Source organism: Coprinopsis cinerea (assembly GCF_000182895.1).
Source record: "Coprinopsis cinerea okayama7#130 chromosome 9 map unlocalized cont3.9, whole genome shotgun sequence".
Lineage (NCBI taxonomy): Eukaryota > Fungi > Basidiomycota > Agaricomycetes > Agaricales > Psathyrellaceae > Coprinopsis > Coprinopsis cinerea.
This window is the reverse complement of record NW_003307536.1, coordinates 261,139-282,583: the sequence shown is the minus strand read 5'-3', so window position 1 is coordinate 282,583 and position 21,445 is coordinate 261,139. Positions and strand designations below refer to the sequence as shown.

The following is a 21,445-nucleotide window of genomic DNA, read 5'->3' as shown; positions in this document are numbered from 1 at the left end:
GGGACAAATTCGAAGATGACGTTGACCGCGAGCGATTGAATCATGGATTGTGGATATGGATTGTGGAAACTCCTACCCTCGACGATGGATCCGTGAAACGCCATACATAGGATCCCTCGCGGTACTGGATTGTGATATCCCATCCCTCGCGGCGGGCTCACTCCATGCCGAGTTCCCTCCTTCACGTCAGTTTATTCACCTCTAGTCGATACTACAACGCCTTCTAAATCCTCCCCTCCCCCCCCCCCCCCCGCCCACCGCGACTGTGGACTTTCTAAAAGCGCTAAACCCCGACTTGATTCGATTCAATACCCCTCGCACCCACGCCGAGTCTACCCCTACCAACTTCCATGTCCCCCGGATGCTGCCAACCGCTGTGTCCCCTATACTGAGATGTGTCCCCGAGGTACCTAGTAGCCCGAGACTTCCGACTACTTATATACCTACCGCCCATTCGAGAGTAGGTAGGGAGTCGAGGGCGAGACAGACGTCAGACGTCAAACGTCCTCCGCGCGATCCAACGAAGCATGCCTGTGAGACCATCCTTGAGGGATTCATCGAGGCTTACACTCTGCGTCATTAGTGAACTGGGGAAAGGAAATCGCTTTACCCACCTCGACACGTTTCCCCCCTTCTCCTGTTCCCATATCCCGAGCCCCTCGACGTCGTGCAACCCTGAGCGCCGAGTTCTCTCTCCCTGTTCCTATCACAGACTAGTTTACTCATCTCGATTTTTTCCGACTTAATGTACTTACGTAGATAGAGTCTAGTGCTCTGGCATCCGATGGGCGTCAGCCTGATTCGTTCGATGAACCTGTGTTCCCCTTTCCTTTCAATCTCGTTCCGTTGGAGGGAAGGCTCCGATAGAATCGGAGTTGACGCGATCCCGTGGAAAAATGATCTCGTGAGACCGTTGTTTCCGTTTGATGGGAGACGCGCGACGGTCCCATCTTGTCTTTGAACCACCATCATCGCGAAACGAAATCGATTTGCCTTCCACCAATACCAGTCCTTTCGGCGCACAAAATGGATAGCAAAATTCATACCTGCCACGTTGAGGAATTCATCGATTCTTACCTGCCCAACGGCCACACAGATACCGTCGACACCGTGCTGGATACGCTCAAGAAACAAAGGGTTCTTGTCGCTCGGGGACGGTCTGTGGCTCGGAGAGCGTCCTCGTCAGCTCGGAAACCTCCCTACACCCACGTCTTCAAGGGTTTAAAGACCCTTTTTCGATCTAGTTCCGCGAAACCCGAGCGCATTATTGAATCATTTCAAACGATTGGCAACGCTGTCCGCAAAGGTCTAGGAAAGATCACAGGGGCCACCGTCAATGGGTTCGAGGTCCAAGCGATGGGCTCGACCGGTGACGCCTGCATTACGCCTAACCGCGATGGGGAAATCTCTCCCCCCGACGTCGTTGTCCCTGTCAGAGTCACTGGCCGCAGAACTGACCGGGCGGAAGAAGACGAGAACAAGGTATGCCTATGCTCACGAATTCTGAGATTGATGGCGTCGATGTCTGACCAGAAACCGCAGGACCTCAGATACATCTCTCATGTTAATCGTATCATGAACGAAGACGCTCGACGGAAATTTGCGTATGGGGTGAGTTTCCTTCCTCTTACCGCGCTTTCGATCCACGCTAATTCGAACTTAGATAACCTTTGAACACGACTGCTTCTCTATCTGGTTTATGCATCGCTCTCGCGTTGCTAAATCTTTGCCACTGAAAATAAACCAGGTACGCGATCCCCCCAGATCCCGGCCCCCTCAAGTATTCAACCCCCATTTCTAGCACCCTGATACGCTCGTCAGGCTACTGGTTGCTCTATTCCTTGCGAGGGAAGAGCAACTTGGGTACGACCCCCTCGTGACGCGGCTTCCCGATGGAAGCTACGTGTACGAGGTCCCACCGGAAGGAGAGAGGCAGTCATCCGTGTACTACAGGACCATCGCTCTCCTGTCCGAGTATCGCTCCCCCGAGCTCACAGGTCGACGTGCGCGCATCTGGAGGGTCAAGCAGGTTGTTTCCTCCACAGACCCCAGGAGAGTGCCAGGTACCTCTGACCGGGTGCTCAAAGACGTGTCGGTCCCCGAGGAGACCACGACAGAGGTTGAGATTCAGAGGCAGCTATTTCACGACATCCGTGCGCTGTCTCAGGACCCCAATTGGCGGAACCGCGATATTCTCAGCGCATTCGACCCGGCTACCATCGACTCTATCGCTGAGGCGCTGCAGAACGACCGCTTCACCGAATATTTCTCCTGTATCGTGGATTGTTATGTCGAATCCCTTCCACTCGCACCGCCGTCGTCCCCTCCTCGGAAGCGTCGATGTTTCTTCGTCTACGAGCATGTTTGCACGACCCTGTACGACATCCCAACCCTTGGCGAGGCTACCGACATTATCAGGCAGTCTCTCACCGGTATGTATCACGTCGTCCTTCTTTCGCTCATTGATCTAACAACCAAACTTCCTCCAGCTTTGCGATTAATGTTCTGTGCAGGATGGGTCCATCGTGACGTCAGCCCTGGCAATATCCTCGCTGTCCGTTCTACGCCAGAGTCTCCGTGGCAGGTCAAAATGACCGACTTCGAATTTGCAATGAAATTTACGCATTCAGGAAATGCTTCTGCAAGCCAGGTCATTGTATGTCTTTCTCATTTCGGCCTCCGTTTTCTGGCTGCTAATAACGCCCACAGGGAACGCCTCCATTTATGGCTTGCGAAATACGAACATCTACATATATCCTCCGCGAACTCTGCGACGACAGAGTCGATATGGATAGCGTACTCCCAGACCAACCTCAACCTCAAGGCCCAGTCGTCTTCAACTACCAACATGACCTGGAATCTCTGTGGTGGATCTTCCTCTGGTTAACGACGGCCAGGTTGAAGCAGACGCGCTCACAGGAATTCGGTTCGGAGCTCTTTACATCAGATATGGAAATGTCGACCAGCGCGGTACGCGAGCACCTGTTCAGGAAATGCATTATCGACGACCGGCTGTTGAGGAAAGCCATTCCTTCAGCTGTCGAGCCCTTTATAGTGGCCATTGAAAACCTACGACGCGATTTGTACAGGGCGTATGCAGCTCGTAATCACGACGACAAGGTCTACGACATCCAGACATATTCTTTTATCACTGGGCCGGCCTTTGAAAGCTTTTTCGACGATGCAAACCGCTTCCGAGCTCGATGGGAGTCAATGGAGTTGATGGTCGAAACTCTGCCGCAAGGTCCATATCCCAGTAGCGAGTTAAGTGCCCCGGCTCACCTTCGACTTCAGCCTACGCCTCCGGAAGATACCTCGCAGAAGAAACGCAAGTTAGGGGATGCCGGTGAGGAAGGATTTGCACCCAAAAGGCGTCGTACTCAACAGGGAGGGGCTCCTGTTGCGCGTCGTCCAATCACTAGGTCTATGACCAGAACAACAGGACCAGTGACACGATCTCAGACCCGACGTCTCGGACGCAAGGAGTAGCAAGGTGGCAAAAAGGAAATACTTTGTAACTTCTACACTAGATTTGTTGCGAATATTCTGTCTGTATCATAGCATTTGAGACGAAACATAGACACAGTTTCCATTTTTGTCGTATCCACGAGATATCAACTGAGGGCTGGGGCGAATGGAAATTCTAGCCACTGTCAGAAGGTGGGCTGTCAGCGCAGCAGTGACCTAAGTGGACCCAGCTCTGAAATCGACCCAAGCACTGCAGGGGTCAGACGGGTCAGGGGACCTACTGATTCCGCTAGTCTGCCCTAGGTTGGCTCGCTACATCGATAGAAATAGAACTATGTAAGCTCCCTGGCTCTACCAGGGTGCCGGGGTATCGGTGTTCGTTCACCTCTCGCTGTCTGTCTTTCGCTTGATTGTCTTGGCTTGTTCTGGTGCTCGATTCTAAATTTCTTCGAATACATGATGCGGAACGCGGAGGGGAAGCAAGACGACGTTGGCACGTACTCGTATATGATTGGCGAGTCGCTCACTCAGTTTTTCGACGGTATCGACGAATCTCGTGCGGTTTGGGGCGACCTCGATCTGATCGCCAATCGCCAACTTCGAGCTCAGCGCGCCGCAGAAAATCCTGATAATTCCTCCATTCATAAGCGAAAAGCGGATGAGATGGATGGAAGCGCGGATGGGGGTGATGGTCGCATGCCAAGGAAGGTGTGTGTGTGTGTTTCCAAGGTCCAGCAGCCTCGTGGGCACCGTAACCCCCAGGCTGACTAATAGAGAGGAACTCCTAGAACTCTCATCAGCCCAGTAAGTTGTCGGGACAAAGGGCGACTGTCGCCAGCCCGTAGGTAGTCGATGTCCATCCCAGAGTAGCCGACAACCCGAGGAGTTTTAATTCACGATTTCTCCCGTGTTTGGGTCACAAATACTCCCATATACTTCCTATTTTATAAACATTGGTTCTCGAATATATATATGCGGCAGTTTGTGTGTTACGATGCTACCTGTCGAACCGTCTTCATGACCTTGTACGCAAAGGGTGCCACTATCTCGCTGGCCTTGTCGATGCTAATGAGAATGCGCACTTGGTCGGTGCTCCTGCTCCCCACGCTTCGGATGCGTTCCATATCGTCTGGCTTCAAGACGTTCATTAGCAGCTGTCGCCTTCGTAGTGCACGAGTTGTGCGCAAATCAGCTGCTACCGATGGGAGGTGTGTGTTGGGTCCCAGCAGTGCCCAGTACCGCACCAGCAGACCTTTTCTACTAGATTTTCGCCCAGCATTCCAAGACGATCGAGGGCGGTACAAGGTTGAGGAAACGGATGCGACGTGAGCCGGGGCAGCGACAGGTCGTCAGTCTTGCCGGGTTGGAGAACGGGTGTTGCCCCTCGGTCAGCCTGAGCTGCGGCTGTTGCTCGCCATCGTATTCGGAGGTCGAGATCCAAAAAACCCGCGTAGGCCCTGACGCCCGTGGGTCCCCGCCCCTTCCCGGGCCGCCTCATCCGTGCTGATGTCACCGCCCTTAGTCAATCAGTGACCAATTTTCACCGCTGCTCGACGCCCTCCTCGCAGCGTGTATCGTCAACCCAGGTCAGTATCCCCCTGCGCAGGTCGTGGTGTTTGGGCCTGACATGTCTTGGGCCTGACATGTCTCATATGTGTTTTGGTGTACTACAAGGGTGGCTCTGCCATTGTCTACGTCAAATTTTGTCATTTCTGATGCGCTCTGGGGGGTGGCTCTGCCATTGCCCATGTTGTAAAGATAACGGTCTGCGCACAATCGTGCACTCTGGGGGTTGGCTCTGCCATTGCCCGTTGTGGCCAGGCGGCCGACGGGGATACTTGGCTCGTAACCTTCACGCTGGCCCCGTCACGAGAGCGGCTGCTCGACGGCTGCGGGAGGAAGCGGCCAAGAAGACCCGTCGATGAACATCTCCTTTCCAATATCTCCCTGCTACCGGGTTCCACGCCTGACCCTGAGCAATACCGTGGTCCTCTTCTGTATCGTAGTCCTATAGTACTATCTTATCTTACATTCCGATGATGATACCCATACCCCCATAGATCCCAGTTGTCTACCTTTCATATACCTTATCTACCTCCACGCGATACCCTCGCCATATTGCCAATACACTCACTCTTGCGAGAGTACCGTCATGGTCCAATGCTAAAGTCGTTACCTCAGAATATACACGACCGCGTAGCCCCAGAGAGTGAAGAAACTGGGTATTCAACCAGGCCGAGGTTTAGTCTACTCCTGCTTCCTGAGAATACCATTACGCTGTTGAGATTTGTAACTCGTCCCGAGGGATGCGATTCTACAGTTTTGCCGCGATATCGCCATGCTGTCGATAAATAACGGGTCAGTCAACCAGCAATAGTAAGCTTTGTCGGCACTTGCGTGTCTCCATTACTTACCAACTCATTGATCCTACAACCACGAACCAATGATAACCGTATCGCCCTGCTCTCCTTACTGCAGTGCATATCATTTTGAAACGGCGGCTTTTGCGGATAGAGGACGTACATACGCTGTCACTGAGGCCGAAACGGAAACGGATGGAGAATGAGAACGCCAGAATGCCACATGGCAAATGCCTCCGCGCTCCATTCGCGCTCTGTTAAAAACCACCATGTTCTCCCAGCAGATTTCGACTGCGCTCTCATAACACTACCTGCCAGCGGCTCAGGCACAGCTGCTTCCTTCTATTTCCCTTTGTGCAACCACCGCCTCATCGATCTCACAGGACTACGGACGGAGGCATGGCACGGAAATCGTCAACACCCAAGCTGCCTCCAAATGCTGCTATCTACCCTCTCACCTTTATGGACATGCCAGCTGCACTGGCAAGCATGGTGAAAGCATGGATCGTCGAAGGCATTGTCGAAACAGAGAAGATCCGCGAGGCGCTCGATCGAGTTGTCGAGAAGTGGCCTACCATGGCTGGTCGAGTGGAGATGATTGGAAAACGAGTATGTCGCTCAACCGGTTCCATTTCTGCTCCCTAATGCCTAGAGAATGCACTCTAGCGTTACCTAGTCCATGTCCCAACCGCCCTCTCCGACTTGCGTGAAGACTACGAAACGTACTGCGTCACTTCCCGAACCTCCTCCGTCCCGCTTTCACATTTCATTGAACTGCCATTGGGGACGTTCTCGCCATGTCCGCCGGTCTCGCTCTTCATCCCTGACGACGGCAGACACAAACTCGGTTCCTTGGCCGACTACGCAAAAAACGGCACACCGATTACCCACTGGCACTTCACCTACTTCCCGCCTGGCCCCGAGAACGGGGAGTTGGGGTACACCTGCATCGGAGTGACCTACTCTCACGGGCTCTTCGATGCCGTCGGTAACTCGATGTTCCTTCATGCGTTGGACGCCGAGCTCAATGGAAAGGAATGGACGGTGCCGTGGTACCCTTCGACCCCTGGCCTACACCCGAACCCACTGCAGGAGATTTTGGACGAGGAGCTGGAGAAGCTGTTGGAGGATAAGGAGAGAAATGAAGCGCTGGACGCATTGTTACCTTGGACGGAAGCAGGATCCAAACCCGGTTCCCCAGCGACTTCACGCTCTGGCTTCCCCGAAGACTTGAGACGGTACCCTCCACCGATGAAAATCGTAAACCTTCTCCAAATCATCGTGTGGTTGATTGGATTGTTCATCCAGAAATGGGTCTATGGTGCTTCGACAACACATGTGGTCCTCCCTCGCGACATCCATACACGACTGGCGAACGAAACGAGGAAGGAGGCCGAGGACAATGGGCTGACGGACACGAGGATTTCGGGTGGGGATGTTGTTTTGGCTTGGCTTCTTCAGGTGCGTTTTCTCCAATTATTAGCCTATTCAAAGCTGGTCCACTGACTGGTCATGGTAGTCGTTGTACAAGGACGACCCTAATAGGAATCGAACCGTCAGCCTAGGCAATGTAGCCTCAATTCGTTCGACATACCCCGCCAAACTATCCAATTACCCTCACAACAGCGTCACGTCCATCTCCTACCCCATCTTCACGACTTCTCCATCTCCCTCCCCTTACCTTCACTCACTATCCTCTCAACCTCTCTACCAAATCGCCTACACCCTCGCCAAAACCCGTGCCACCACCTCTCGCGTGGACGACTTCCTTATCAGCTACAAAACCAGCCAGATCGTCGATGCGCAGTGGCTTGGAGGGCTTGCACTTCCAGTGACGGAGAGGACGGACGAGACGATGCTGATGACGAATGCCAGCATCGCGAGGATAGCGTTCTTGGGCTGGGGTCCGGCGATGAAAGGTGGAAAGGGAGGGAGAACGCTCACGCATTATCGATTGTCGCCTTCCCCTATCCCAGTCGTCAACATCCTCTTTACGAACGGTTGGTTAGAGAACGGAGACCTGGTGCTGAATATTTCGGTCACCAAGGACAAGATGGACAGGGTAAAGGCTGAGTTTGGGAAGCTCGTGGAGAGGTTTGGAAAGGGAGGAGACAGCTAGTGGTAATTCGCCTCGTTGTTAAGTACAATCTGTGGCACCGGTCTTTGGTACAGTAAAATATCTAATGCCTAGGGACCAATGCAGAATCGCTGCTTACTACAGTTCGACTTTGGGAACCTTAACTACCATACCGAAGGGGGAAAAATGTACTAAGTGGGTATGGCAAAAGACTCCTTGAGTAACATAAACAATGGATCATATATGAGTTCAAACGGCTGGTGAGGTGGATTGGCGGAGGTCTCTACTGGGCTCGCTGCTGCCAACTCGAGGTTGTTGTATGTTTGTCGTTGTCCTCGCGCCCCCGTGAAGGGATGGTCCAGTTGTCGTAATTTAGCAAGGCATGAAGTATGGCGTGCCCTTGATAAGCGACGAGGAGGTCAATTTCGAGTCGGGAATCAGGGTGAAACAAAGAGGGGTGGCGTACAAGGACAGATCAGGAACTGTCGCAAAACACATCGAATAGATATTAGGACATTTTTTTCGAGTCATGACCAATGGACAGCGCCTGGGACTTGGTCTCTGGGACTAATCAGTGAAGGCGGATAGATCAGACTGCTCCATCTCCATCGCATCTAAGCAAGTCGTAGATGTCCCCAAGACTGTCGAAGTAGGGATTGACATGATGTATCACTGCAGATCTCCTCACAATGGAAAAGGTTTCAAAGAACATCTATCAATCGTGGGTGCGTATCGACTTAACCCCGAGCTGAGACGTCGGTCGAATGATGGAACTAGATCACAGAATTATGGTGTAGGCAGTCAATGTATGTATCTTCTTCAGAGATCACAAAAATGTCCTCGAGATGCTGCTCTACCTCTTCGCAACGCGGATTAGAGGGGTCACGGGAGCGGTAAGAATTTTAGCACTTAGCAGGCCATTTCATCTTACGATAGCTCAATCAATTCTTCACATCTCTTAGCCAACCGAGTTTCCAGCTATAAAACCTGTATAGTCATCCCTATCTGATTCTCCAGCTCTCTAGGCCTCAATTTACCAGCCCAGTTCCTCCATCCCGCAATGAGACTTTCACCTCTTCTACCTCTCATCACACTTGCATCACTCACTCTCGCCACGCCCGTTCCTATTCCCAATCCCATCATCGAACACGACGACCTCGACATCCGCGACCTCCTCGAAGCGCGTCAGGTAACCTGTCGCTCCGTGCACGTCCTCTTCGCACGAGGAACAGCTGAAACACCCACCCTCGGCGAAGTCGTCGGCCCAGGCTTCAGAGACAACCTGATCAAGGTCTTGCCGAGCTCGAGGACATTGAGTTTCGCTGGTATCTCGTATGCCGCGAGCTACCTCGGGTATCTTCAGGGTGGTGACAAAGAGGGAGCAAAGACGATGGCCACTGCTGCAGCGAATATTGCGAAGAGCTGCCCGTCGGCGAAGATTTTCTTGAGTGGGTATAGGTAAGTCTGGTGGGGAATGCATGGTGAGACGAACACAAATGCTGATCTAAATCTTACAGCCAAGGTGCCCAGGTCGTACACCTCGCGGCAGCTCAACTCGCCAGTAGCGTTCAATCCCGCATTAATGGCGTTATCACCTTCGGTGACCCCTACGTTAAACGAGCCCTCCCTGGTGCGATGGAGAACAGACGCAAGACGTTCTGCAACGACGGCGATAAGATCTGTGAAGGTTTGCCACTCGTCACTGACCCGCATATGAACTACAAATCGGTAAGTGTGACCTTGAATGTTCCAGTCTTTTGAGATTGATCGCACCTCTACCGCAGTCTTGGGATCCTGCAGCACGATGGGTCGCGTTCCGTGTTTAGGAAGTGAATGGAGTGTTTGATTTTCTGAACAGGCGGAACGAGATCAGTATTCACTTCGAGATAAGATAACTGCAAATTTCCTTTGTGTTCCAACCCCCCGAACCAATTGAACGCCTGACAAATACAGGCTGAGAGAATGTACTTGCTTCCATGTCGACCAACTAGGACATTGGGCTACCCCTATCCGAAATGACACGCCTTAAATGCAACATCTTAATCCGGCACTTAATTCAAGGGTCTCCCAACCATCACTTCATAACAACGAAGGACCATTGCCTGAGTGAAACTACAATGGACTTACGATTGCTTCACGAGAGGCGTCTCGTCAATCAAGACCAACGAACCAGTCTTATTCGAAAAGGGCAACTACCCTACCCATGCTAACAGACTACGTATAATCTACTTTTCCTTCTGAAGGCGTCGGGTCATAGACCGCGTAACCCGACCTACATTCCTCGTCATCGATCTTGTGATAGGGCCATTTCTCTTGGGCGGTACCGCGGCTTGAGACATACGAGCCCTTTTCGAAGGCTGCTGGGTTTGCTCCGAATCGGCTACTCTGCGCTTTCGGGATGGTGGTGGTATTGGAGGCAGAGAAACTGGCGCAGCCGATGCCTCCGGATGCACGTCGCCCTCCTTGCTGTCTACGGATCCCGATTCCGAAGAGTCGCCCTCCCCAATCAGCTCTAAACCTGCCCATTCATCCCGGGATCCCTCCAAAGCTTCGAAGAACTGCGCGAACGGCTTCGTCAGAACGCGAGAATAAGCGCCAGAGTCAGCTTGTCTGGAACTCCGATTACGCCTGACGTATCCCGCGTACAAGTCATATCGCAGACGATCGAGGCTGGTGATGAAGGAGGACTGTAAACTCTCGGGTAACGATTCCTGGAGATCTCGCGCGCGGATGAGGGGTTGAAGGAAGAGCTGGAGTCGCGTAGATGCATACGGACTGTCGACTCGCTGTTGGAAGTAAATTTGGCCGAATCTCTTCGGGAGGTCCTGGTTAATCCTCGTGGTCGCTAACCACAGTAGAATCCACCAAAGGGACTCAAGGTCGTGCTGGTAGTTGTGTACAGCGGGCACGCTGGGGTCACTAGGTGCCTCCTCGTCCTCATCTTCATCCCCACCAACGAACGTTGGAAGAATACACTCGCCGTCCAACATCTCCGAAGCCATGAACTGGGGTGTCCCCTTTGGAATCGAAGATTAGGTTCTATTGAGGCAAGATACGAACGGACAGCTTACCGTAAATTTCCCCTTACTTTCAGTTGGACCAGGGAATCGGCACGCGAATTCGAGATCGGCAAGCTTCACGCGCCACGGAGCGTCTGGAGATGAGCGAACGGCTAAGATGTTTCCGGCGCTGATGTCGCGGTGAATCCATCCTGCGCAAAACATGAGTCGAAGAGCTGTTGGAGGTGAGGATGACCGGTAAAGAAAAAGCAAGGAATGGACTCACGTATCAATGACTGCTTGATGATGTCAACAGCCTCGCCGAGGGTCTTGACATCGTGAAGCGGCGTGCAGACGTGCTCGTAAATGAAAAAGCAACGACGCCTTGGTTGACGGCTCGTGTTGGACTGAGATCTTTTCAAGGGGATGGTCGACGCAGGAAATGTCGAGTCAGGCTCGCCGAAGTGCTTGGCTGAGATGCAGGAGAAAAACTGCTTGAAGTTCCCATCCTCCAGCGCCTCCGCCAGTGAATCGATGTCAGACTGAGGAAAATCTTTCAAGATGGGTCTCAAGCGCCAGTTGTCGTCGCTTGCTAGCTCCACGATGTCGTTGAAAAGTTCGTCCTGGACGTCAGGCTCCAGTCGCGCATCGGCGTCCACAGACACATCCTTCAGGGCCTTCAACGTCGTGCCCTGGACTCTGGTTGGATCAGACGGGGAGCACACCTGCTCAACCTCCCATATACGCAGGTGCCGACCAGTGGCCAGAGGTGGACAATGGTCCCAGAGAAGGGTAGTCGTCTTGTAGTAAACCGGGGGGAACTCGGGGCTGTGCGACGAGAGTTCATAGACGTACGACATGTCGGGAAGAAGAGTGACAAGGGGATCGTAACCCAGTTGTGGTGAGCGCGCGCAGAAGAAGGCGACGAACATTCGAATGAGAAGGTCAGCGTGCTATACAAGAACACGGTTAGAGAACGAGACAGACACAGAAGGCGGGGAATGCATACTTGAGTCATGTCGAATGGGGTAGACTTCATGATATAAGACCGGGATAGGCGCCAAAGGGTTACTTCGGTCCTTTCGACCGTCAACTGGGGACTTAGTTAGAAAGGAATGAGCTGTGGTGGGAAGCAGCTTACTGCAAAACAAAATCGGCGGCGAGCATCCTCGTCCAAAATATCAGAGCCCCAAGTCAGCAACCGCCGAGTTTCCTGGCTCGATGATGGGTGGTCGTCGGAATCGTCTGGAATGGCTGCCATCGGCACTACGACGTCCGTGGGATGCAAGGTGCTATCCAAGTTCGACGTTATGCATCCCCGGTTGCCCTCCACTCTGATGGAGCAGTCGTTGACCTCGCAATTTGTGGCCCTGCCGAGCGCTTTACGAACGGCGTTACCGATCGTTTGCAGCGTCTTCATGACGCGGGTGGAATTGGTGGTACGGGATAGGAACACAGTTTTGAAAGACTTAAACGTATGCGTAAACGGTGGCCTTTTGGCGGGCGAAGATTCTACCTGTTTCAGAGACCAAGGTCGAGCAACCAGCATCCCCTGTTTCTTGAGGTCTTGAATCACGGTGTTGAACTCGATTTCGTGGTCGGGTAGGTAATTCTCAAGGAAATCCTCGGATTTGCATGTGGATATATCAGCGTTCATATCGAGATGACTTCTGAGAACGATACTTAGACGAAAGCGATAAGGAATGGGTTGTCAGGTATCGCGGATGGATGGTGAATGGGACAAGAGGTGACGGACGCATTGCCACCGTACCATCAACACCGGCTGGCAGCACAGTTCCCACGATGCGCCAGGTGATCGCGAAGATGCTCGTCGAATGCCGCAGCGCAAGCCTTCGACCCAACATTTTCTTCATATCACAGCTGGGCAGCGACAGGACCCCGGAAAACCTAGGGGGAACCTAGATCCTTTTTGAGCAAAAATATCCGGATTTTTTGGAGAGTTTTCTTTCCGGATTTCACCTAGGTTCCCCTCTGGACGTTGTCAAGAAATTTCGGACAAGCTTGCTTCCAACAGTGAGTCGACCCGCCACACGCTGGGGTATGGAGTGGCTTGTTCATGGAGATCATCTTGGGCGACGAGGATATGATAGAATCACTTCCCAGAGAGCTGAAAACCTCGTTCTGTAGCCGCCTCTATCTCAGTGATTTGTGGCCCCCGTCGAACTTATGGTCGACCGAGAGCCACCGAAATCAGGACCAGGGTCCACGGGAACGCCGTTACCCCCTCGCCCACTGTCGAAGTTCCTAAGAAACGTAGAAATGTCGACATGGATGACCAAGGTTGACCGTCGACAACGTTGGACTCTGTACAGTACGTCACTGTAGAGTAGTCATACGGTTTCTCAACCCACAGGTCTGCTATTATTCTTGACTTTATGTTGCAAGTAGCCCAACGCCATCTAACCCTAGAGTAACCGACCACCACGCATACAATTATGTACACACAGGTCTGATTATTAACCGAAGCTTTCACTCGAGGCTCAAGCTACTGGTGGCTGTATGATATATTGCTAACTGAAATACACTTTTGAGCCCGTTGTCATTTCTCTCACTGCCATTGCCACTCCCGCTCAGACCACCGTATCACAATCACTGTGCCTTTGTAACTCATGCTTTTATTTTAGTCCGGGTCTAGGTGGTCACTGTCACACTGTCTTCCAGTATGGTGATTAGAAGCTAGATCGATATTGATATTATCTCCTCCCTCATCTCGTATGGCTTGAGCGGCAATGCATTTCGCGGACAAACGCCACGGGAGAAATTGATATGGCTTGGCGTGGGTAGTATTTTCCGAATCGAAACAGCTGGACAATGATCGCCATCAATGCTGCAGAGCGGGACTAGAAAGCGAGGATGGTTGAAACGCCTGTTGATCTTCAACCACTACCATCCATTGCGGGAGTTGGCCGTTAACAGAATACGAAGTATACTCTCTATATCCAAAGTACCCAGAGCGCAACGATGACGCTTTACTCGTTGCCGTTTTTGTATGTCCAACTTGGCCACTTGACTCGCCTCGAATAGAACGCCCCCGGGCAAGAAAAGATCTACCCATTGGAGCGCCCTCGCTAAGAAGCTGGTAACTCCGCGAACCGCACCAGCTAGGGCAGGGCTTAATGCCACAACCACGCAGCTCCGAGGAGGGATCGCGGAAGTGATGAACTCAGAGATGGTCGGCTGCTCGATCGAAGAATTCCTCAATCACTACATGCCCAAGTGCAACAAGAGGACCGTCATATCGGTCATAGCAAACCTGAAGAAGGAGAACGTCCTCGTACCACGCGCAAAGTCGAAGAAGAAGAAGGCCACAGTATCCTCGAGTGAAGACGGAAGAAAGGTATATTCCCATGTCTTCAACAACTTCCGCCCGCCCGCCATTATCGAGGAGAGTACCGACGCCAACGACGCGGAGAAGCCCAACGAGATAATGGTTTTCGACTCTTTGGCGACAATCGGTGCATCGGTCATTGAGAGCCTGCGCAAGGTGAAAGGTGCCACTGTCAATGGTCATTCCATTCGCATGTGCCCCCATGCTCGTCTCAAGTCCCCCATCGAAGGGTCGGATCATCGGATTGACGCAGCGATGACAAGAAACACGAATTTGAACAAGCGACTTTCGATCACCGACATTGCAGTGCCCTTTGAATTCAAACTAAATCGTTCGCCGGGCGAGGTTTATCAGGTATGAGAGCACTGTATCCGGGATTGTCTGAATATACCACTAATGAGCGCGTTCAGAACCGCATTCAGCTCGCGTCTCACGTCAACCACGCCATGACCGATGATGCACGCCGAAAATGGACCTACGGTGTAAGTCCTGTGTTCACACTGCCAGTAGACCGGTACTCATTGTCCTCTGTTCTAGATTACCATTGAGAACGATCGAGTTTCTCTTTGGTATTTCTCTCGCTCGCATTCGGCCAAATCCAGATCCTTCAGTATGGTCGAGGTACGTTCAACATTAATTAGTCCTTTGAGATCGTTTCATATCTAACCCCGTCTTTCAGCACCCCGACCTCTTTGTCCAGATTCTGGTTTCGTTATTTTGCGCCACCGACGAGCAACTCGGATTTGACCCACTTGTCACGTTGGTGGGGGATAAAGACTACGTCTACGAGTTCCCGCCCAGTGGCGAGAGGACGGATAGCAGCTTCTATCTCACCCTCGGTTCACTCTCCGAATTTCGTGTTCTAAACCTGGTTGGGCGCAACACCCGCATCTGGAAGGTTATGCAAGTCGTCTCCGCGAAGGATCATAGTCGGGTCCCGGGTACGCACGACATGATACTCAAGGATGTCTCCCTTTATCGCAACACACCGACGGAGGGGGACATCCAGAGAGATCTATTCCTTGACATCGACACCTTTGGGAAAACGGAATGGCGAAAGCACGAGTTGTTGAAGGACCTATCTGAGGAAAGGAAGGCGGCTTTGGCACAGTTGCTGGAAGGCGACGGAAAGATGTACAGGAACTATTTCTCATGCATTATCGACGAGCACGTTGGGAGCCCTAGCCTTCCTGTCGCAAGTCAGGCATGGGATGCCCCTGACACCTTCCAGAATGTCGAGCCCTTGGAGGAGAATGCTACTGAGACGATTCGTAAATACCAGGCCACAAATGGTTTGGATGACGATGATTATGAATTTGAAGACGACATGTCAGACTGTGGAAGCAGTGTCGAAAGTACAGATGGAGATGATCTTTCTCGGCCCTTCGAACCGAAACAACAGTGCAGATTCATCTACAAGAACGTATGCACCCCACTTCACAACGTCCACACCATGGGAGAGGCAGTTGATATCCTAGAGCAATGTCTTTTGGGTAAGTGGCGTCCAAGCTTTCTGAGGCTTGCTGTAGCGGCCACTGATTATCATTCGATTACAGCTCTTACCCTGATGTTCTGCGCGGGATGGGTTCACCGGGACATCAGCACCGGAAACATACTCGCCCATCGTTCCTCGCCAGGTACACCATGGCAGGTCAAGTTGTCCGATCTCGAGTACGCCAAACGTTTTCCGGGCAACCCTACAGCAACTGCAAGTACGGAGGTCAAAACGGTAATGTCCCACGATCTTGGTCACATAGTCTCAATTGAAACTCACTCGCTTCACATTTCAGGGAACCATGTACTTCATGGCTGTCGAGGTCCAAAGCTCACAGCTTATCCTCACTGATACTTCCGAGGCAAGCAACACAGTAATCATTCACAACCCCCAGCACGATCTCGAATCTCTATGGTGGATCTTGCTCTGGCTCGTGACAATGCGAGTGAGGCAGAATCTCCCCCGAGCGTTTGGAAAAGAGACATTCCAACAGACCATGTCTGGTGTTTATATCAAGGGGCGCAACCACTGTCTGTCGTATTCCCTAACACAGGAGCAAGACCTGCTCCGCTCATTGCCCCGACCTTTCCGGTCAACCATCCTTGAAGGGCTCGAGAAGGTCCGAAAAGATCTGAAGCGGGAGTACGTCAATCGGAATGCCACCAACAAGCAGACCATAATTGGTTCCTATTCACGCATTCTGGGAACAACCTTTCCGGACTTCTTCTCTGGATTGCGTGCCAGGAGGGACGAATGGGCGCCTGTCAAATTGATTGTGTCAAAGACAGTCCGCAAAGAAGAGCTAAAGCGCAAGGCCTCAAAGATGGAAGGGACTAGCGACGAAGCAAAGAAGGCCTCTACTGTGGGTAAGAGCAGCGGCAATGGCAGAGTGGAACCACGGAAATATGCCGCCTTACCGAATGGGCACCTTGGTCAAAACGAGACCCTCCCCGGCGACGTGTCTATGAGACCCGTAACTAGGTCGATGACCAAGACTACCCCCAATACGCCTCAGAATGATGAGAAGAGACCTTTTAAGCGATCTCGCCATTGCTGAACACGCTGAGTCCTAATGCTGCCAGACTTGCACATATGTCATTTAGCCCAAGGAAGGTTACAGGGAACTACAGTGTATTTCTCGCAGGTCGACGGGCTTCAGAATTATTTTTGTGTACACTTATCAACATCAATACATCCATTATCAGTTTCACCCCAAACATCGTGATACCGAGGGGTACACCGAGCACACTTTCGAAAACAGTCTGCTACGAGAGAGGGAAGGAGGATAGCTTTATAGTTTACTCGGAAATATCGACCGTCGTTGTAAAGAGACGTGCCCTTAGAGCTGTAGATCGCATTGATTTGTTTGCGTTTGGAGAGGGTGCGTTGGGGAGTGTGTCTTGAACTTTACCTTCTTACTACCCTCATTGATTCACCCCTTGACCGTTTTCATTTCGCGCGGCATGGACCAAAGGTAGGCTAAGACAACTACAGCTCTCATTAGTCGTATGCATCAGGATTCCCTTTTCGCGCTCCCTCATGGAGCTTCAAGCTTCAAGACTAGGTCATTCCATATGAACTTCTAAACATATTGCAGTACAAACATACATAATGCCATTACGGTGCAATCAGCGACGTCCCTTGTTCGCCTGTTCCATCTGGCGAGCCATTGATCTTGTCACCACGCGAGCGTTCCTGGTCATTGATCGAGTGACAGGGCCCCTTCGCTCGACGGGCACTGCAGCTGAAGCGCGAGTCCTTTTAGATGGTTGCTGATTCCGTTCGGGGCCTCTCTTGCGCTTCTCGGGTCGAATAAGATTGTCAGCTGGGCGGGATCCCGCTTTTTGCTGACGCATGGCCTCTAATTTTCTCCTTCGCCTCTCGAGGCGCTCACTCTCGACAATGAGCTGAATGGATCCCCAATCATCACGAGAGGGTTCTATGCCGCGGAGGAATCTGGGAAATGAGTCACATACAATCCCAGAGTAAGTGCCGATGTCGCTCTGTTTACCATCTCCATTTCGAGCGAGGTATTGGTGATGAAGATCTCGCCGCAGAGTGTCAAGGCAACGGAGAAAGGAGGAGGACCGCAGTGAGGAGGGAAGGGCCTTGGGAAGGTCGGTGTCACGCATGAGCGGGATTGTCAAGACGCAGCATCGAGACTTTGCGTACAGGGGGGTGACGTGCTGCTTGAACATGTCCTCGCCGAATGTGCGGGAAAGCTTCTGTTTCACCCTCGTTGACACCAACCAAAGAATGATCCACCAAACTGCCTCCAAGTCATGCTGGTAGTTGTGAATAACGGAAACCTCTGGGTCAAAGGGAAATGGTTCCCCGGTCGCAGTGTATTCTGGGAGAAGATACTGCGAGCGCAGTAGCTCATAGGCCATGAAGTGAGGTGTGCCCTAATTAAACTCGGGCGTAAGTCACACGGTTTAAATACCTAGTCGATAAAACATACCGTCAGTTGTTCCGAGTCTGTCGCGACCTCGGAATCAGGGAACCTCCTCGCAAACTCAAGGTCGGAGATCTTGACTTGCCAAGGGGAGTCAGACGTTGCTCGAAAGGCGAGGATGTTGCCGGGGCTTAGGTCGCGATGAACCCAGCCTGCACAAAACATGAGGCGGAGCCCTACCGAACGAGCTGAATAAGTATTCAGCACGCGTCAAATTCCAGGGCACGTACCAAGAAGAGTCTGCTTGACGATATCAATGGCCTCCCCGAGTGTAGGGATATCGTGTAGCGCAGTGCAGACATTTTCGTAAACAAGTCGTACTCGACGATGACGACTGGTCTCTTGATCCATGTCGGAGATAGGGTCGATCAGGGCGACATGCTTCGAAACAATGCATGAGAAGAACTGCTTGAAATTATCTCCCTTCAAAGCCTCCCCGAGAGCGTGCAGGTCGTCGTTGTTGGCGTCCTTCAGCAACGGATGGGACCGCCAATTCTTGTTTCGCGCAAAGTCCGTGATGTCTCCGAACAGCCTGTGTTGTACGTCCGATTCGACGGGTGCGAGAGCATCGATGGACGAATCCTTCAAAACCATGGTCGACGTCCCCGAAACTCTCTGTGGATGTGAGGCAGAGGTCACCTGCTCGACTTTCCATACTCGGGACTGACGCTCGCAGAGGTGTGCGGATTGGCGGTCGCAGATGACCCCCAACGTTCTGTAGAACAAAGGGAAGGTCCTGTCGCCATCGGGAGGGAGCTGATACACGAAGCTCCTGTCTGGGAGGAGTGTTACGAGCGGATCGTATCCCAACTGCTCGTTCGAAGAGCAGAACAACGAGACGAGAAGCTGGACGAGGAGATCTGCGTGCTGCGATAAAAAGGTCTTCAGTACCCAGTGGCAGACTAACGGACTTGAGGCATACCTGTTGCATATCAAATGGCTTAGACTTGACGGCCACGGCCCTGGACAGGTACCACACTGACAGGTTTTGATTTTCGATCGTGACCTGCAGGGAAATCAGCATCAAGAAACGGTAGGGGTGCGATCCGACATACCGCGTATGAGAATTCTCGCCGAGCATCGCGGTTAAGAATCATTGCGGCGTGAGTCATGATTTTGGTTTCCTGAAGAATGGGGTGCGTTAGGACCACAATAATGTTCGAAATGAACGTCACGTACCTTTGAAGTTGTGATCTCAATCGGGACCACGACATCCGTCAGATGGGCTGGAGAACGAAGATTCGTTGTAAGATAGGCACTGGCGCCTTTCTCGCTGCTTTCATCCACCCGAATGCCCCGTTCGTTGGTTGGCGCTTTGGCCTTCCCCAGGGCTTTGCGAACCGCGTTCCCGACGGTCTGAAAGGACTTTAGAACTCGATTGGGTGCTGCAGACCCAGTTTGGAACAAGTTGTTGAGCGTCTTAAAGACATGGGAAAATGCGGGCCTATTCTTCGATGACGAAGAACGACTGCGCTTTTGCTGGGACGGGCTACGATCGACGAGAGTCTTTTGTTTCTTCAGGTCTGCAATAACAGCGTCGAAGTGCATCCTGTGGTCTGGGAGATAAGATTTGAAAAATTCATCGACCTGACACGTCGAGAATTCGCTGGACATTGTGACAGAGAATCTACTAGATAGAGGTTTCGACGCAGATAGATTCGGAGATGGTGGTGGTTAGAAGTCAAGCTGTGGCCGCGGTCGCGCGAGCCACGGCGGACATCAGATATCTGCAACCGAACTTTCCCACAGTCCACCATGTGATCGCGAACCACACGAAGTTCCAAGTTCGAGCCACGAAGGATTGACTCGTTATTGTTCACCGATTGGAGTCGATTATTCAAGAATACTTAAATACAAAAGACGTACGACTAAACTGATTATTCGAGCATTGACACTACAGCCACTGTAACGCCCACCGACGCGGGGCTACACATCGACCCAAATGCGATAAACCGAAGCCAATCACATCACTTAGGATAATGATAAATAGTATCTAGGATTCCAATAGGCTCTCTCTAAGCTTGTAGAAACCAGTAGAGCTTGAATTCACGCCTTGGTTTTGCGAGCGCTTTGGATTTCGAACGCGAATGAACCGGCCGTAAAGTGGACACAGCCACCAGACGCTTGATCGCTGCAGGGGCGCGGCGAATTCAGTCGGCGTATTCCAAGTTAGATTCTAAGCCAAGTTGGAGTTGTAAACAGGTGGAGACGCATTTCATCTAATTGAAAAACAAAATCGAATGGAACATGAGGAGAAATCGTAATTAAGGGCAAATAGTAAAGATGTACTAGAATCCGGGGTGGCGATTCGTATCCTTGCATATCGCCGTCTGTGGGGAAACCAGCAAAATGGGAGTGATAATATTAGCGTAAGGGTCATAGATGAACCCTCCCACCCGAAGTGCGTTGACAGGATATAAACCGATGAAACTGTCGCGGTGAAGATTGGGTAGCGCGGACAGCGCCGTCACCGATTCGTGTACTTCCCTGACCCATTTCAACAGCTGGGACGCAATGAAATACGCCCAAGTAATGACAAAACCAGGGTCATCTTCGCTCCTCTTGAGAACAAACCGTTTGACGACCTCATCAAAAGTGCTCACCGGCTCCGGCGTCTCAATTTCCATCTCCCTGACATAGGAGGCAAAGTCCAGACGGAGCGTATTCTTCTCGGCCACTTTCGCATGAGGGGTGATGACCTTTTCTACAAGCTCGAGTCGAAGCGAAGTAGATGTCGCGTACCTACCGAGCTCTACGAGTCTGGGTGCCATGGAACCATTGGACATGAGACTGACAACCGTGATGCACGCTATCTCTCTTCGAGGAAGGATATATGCGTAATCCACGCGTTCATTCTCGTTCAACTCTTGAATGGCACGGGGACCAGAAGGGCCGTCAAGTTTGATGAGAGTGTGCGCAGGAAGAGTCAACACATGGACTGCGTCGTTCGGGATTGGGGCGGACATCGTCTGAATCAGCGTTGGATGGATAGATGTGGAGGTTGGTGGATGATCCAGCTCGTCGAGATTCCACCCGACTTATATACGCTGAACCCACTCAAGCCAAAACGCGTCCTTGACGATAGGTCAAAGCGGGGATCAACAATTTCGGCCCAGGTAGCCATGTCAAAGCCTATGCCACGGGCGTCAGTGGTAGCGCTTGGCCCATCGAGACCTTTGGGACCGGCGTTTAAGCGATCATGTAATCCATCTTTCAAAGGTATATCCTGTTCATCCTGCCTA

General features: G+C 52.0%; 8 protein-coding genes across 8 annotated transcripts; 4 read left to right on the top strand and 4 right to left on the bottom strand.

Annotated features, from left to right (window-relative positions):
* Positions 1 to 1,026: 1,026 nt before the first annotated feature.
* CC1G_09368 (other/FunK1 protein kinase) lies at positions 1,027 to 3,489 on the top strand (the record flags this gene model as incomplete). Its single annotated transcript, XM_001831958.2, has 6 exons — positions 1,027 to 1,482; positions 1,543 to 1,611; positions 1,664 to 1,747; positions 1,802 to 2,432; positions 2,490 to 2,656; positions 2,710 to 3,489. The coding sequence occupies 6 exons, from the start codon at positions 1,027 to 1,029 to the stop codon at positions 3,487 to 3,489; spliced, it is 2,187 nt and encodes a 728-aa protein (XP_001832010.2).
* Positions 3,490 to 3,555: 66 nt separating this feature from the next.
* CC1G_15119 (hypothetical protein) lies at positions 3,556 to 5,273 on the bottom strand (the record flags this gene model as incomplete). The annotated part of the gene is made up of 6 exons (XM_002910433.1): positions 3,556 to 3,650; positions 3,750 to 3,780; positions 3,970 to 4,252; positions 4,551 to 4,601; positions 4,713 to 4,971; positions 5,243 to 5,273. 6 exons carry the CDS (start codon positions 5,271 to 5,273, stop codon positions 3,556 to 3,558), a joined length of 750 nt encoding a protein of 249 aa, XP_002910479.1.
* Positions 5,274 to 6,108: 835 nt separating this feature from the next.
* On the top strand, positions 6,109 to 7,947 carry CC1G_09366 (hypothetical protein; the record flags this gene model as incomplete). Its single annotated transcript, XM_001831956.2, has 3 exons — positions 6,109 to 6,437; positions 6,495 to 7,289; positions 7,348 to 7,947. The coding sequence occupies exons 1-3, from the start codon at positions 6,228 to 6,230 to the stop codon at positions 7,945 to 7,947; spliced, it is 1,605 nt and encodes a 534-aa protein (XP_001832008.1). The 5' UTR covers positions 6,109 to 6,227.
* Positions 7,948 to 8,965: 1,018 nt separating this feature from the next.
* Positions 8,966 to 9,731, top strand: CC1G_09365 (triacylglycerol lipase; the record flags this gene model as incomplete). Its single annotated transcript, XM_001831955.1, has 3 exons — positions 8,966 to 9,363; positions 9,423 to 9,633; positions 9,690 to 9,731. The coding sequence occupies 3 exons, from the start codon at positions 8,966 to 8,968 to the stop codon at positions 9,729 to 9,731; spliced, it is 651 nt and encodes a 216-aa protein (XP_001832007.1).
* Positions 9,732 to 10,130: 399 nt separating this feature from the next.
* CC1G_09364 (other/FunK1 protein kinase) lies at positions 10,131 to 12,561 on the bottom strand (the record flags this gene model as incomplete). The annotated part of the gene is made up of 5 exons (XM_001831954.2): positions 10,131 to 10,922; positions 10,977 to 11,140; positions 11,191 to 11,857; positions 11,914 to 11,997; positions 12,046 to 12,561. The coding sequence occupies 5 exons, from the start codon at positions 12,559 to 12,561 to the stop codon at positions 10,131 to 10,133; spliced, it is 2,223 nt and encodes a 740-aa protein (XP_001832006.2).
* A 1,533-nt stretch (positions 12,562 to 14,094) lies between these two features.
* Positions 14,095 to 16,805, top strand: CC1G_09363 (other/FunK1 protein kinase; the record flags this gene model as incomplete). Its single annotated transcript, XM_001831953.2, has 6 exons — positions 14,095 to 14,607; positions 14,664 to 14,735; positions 14,791 to 14,874; positions 14,933 to 15,746; positions 15,810 to 15,982; positions 16,044 to 16,805. The coding sequence occupies 6 exons, from the start codon at positions 14,095 to 14,097 to the stop codon at positions 16,803 to 16,805; spliced, it is 2,418 nt and encodes an 805-aa protein (XP_001832005.2).
* An 869-nt stretch (positions 16,806 to 17,674) lies between these two features.
* On the bottom strand, positions 17,675 to 19,817 carry CC1G_09362 (other/FunK1 protein kinase; the record flags this gene model as incomplete). The annotated part of the gene is made up of 8 exons (XM_001831952.2): positions 17,675 to 17,704; positions 17,760 to 17,856; positions 17,921 to 18,153; positions 18,210 to 18,379; positions 18,434 to 19,070; positions 19,126 to 19,209; positions 19,259 to 19,327; positions 19,383 to 19,817. 8 exons carry the CDS (start codon positions 19,815 to 19,817, stop codon positions 17,675 to 17,677), a joined length of 1,755 nt encoding a protein of 584 aa, XP_001832004.2.
* Positions 19,818 to 20,491: 674 nt separating this feature from the next.
* Positions 20,492 to 21,169, bottom strand: CC1G_09361 (hypothetical protein; the record flags this gene model as incomplete). Its single annotated transcript, XM_001831951.2, has 1 exon — positions 20,492 to 21,169. One exon carries the CDS (start codon positions 21,167 to 21,169, stop codon positions 20,492 to 20,494), a length of 678 nt encoding a protein of 225 aa, XP_001832003.2.
* Positions 21,170 to 21,445: the final 276 nt, after the last annotated feature.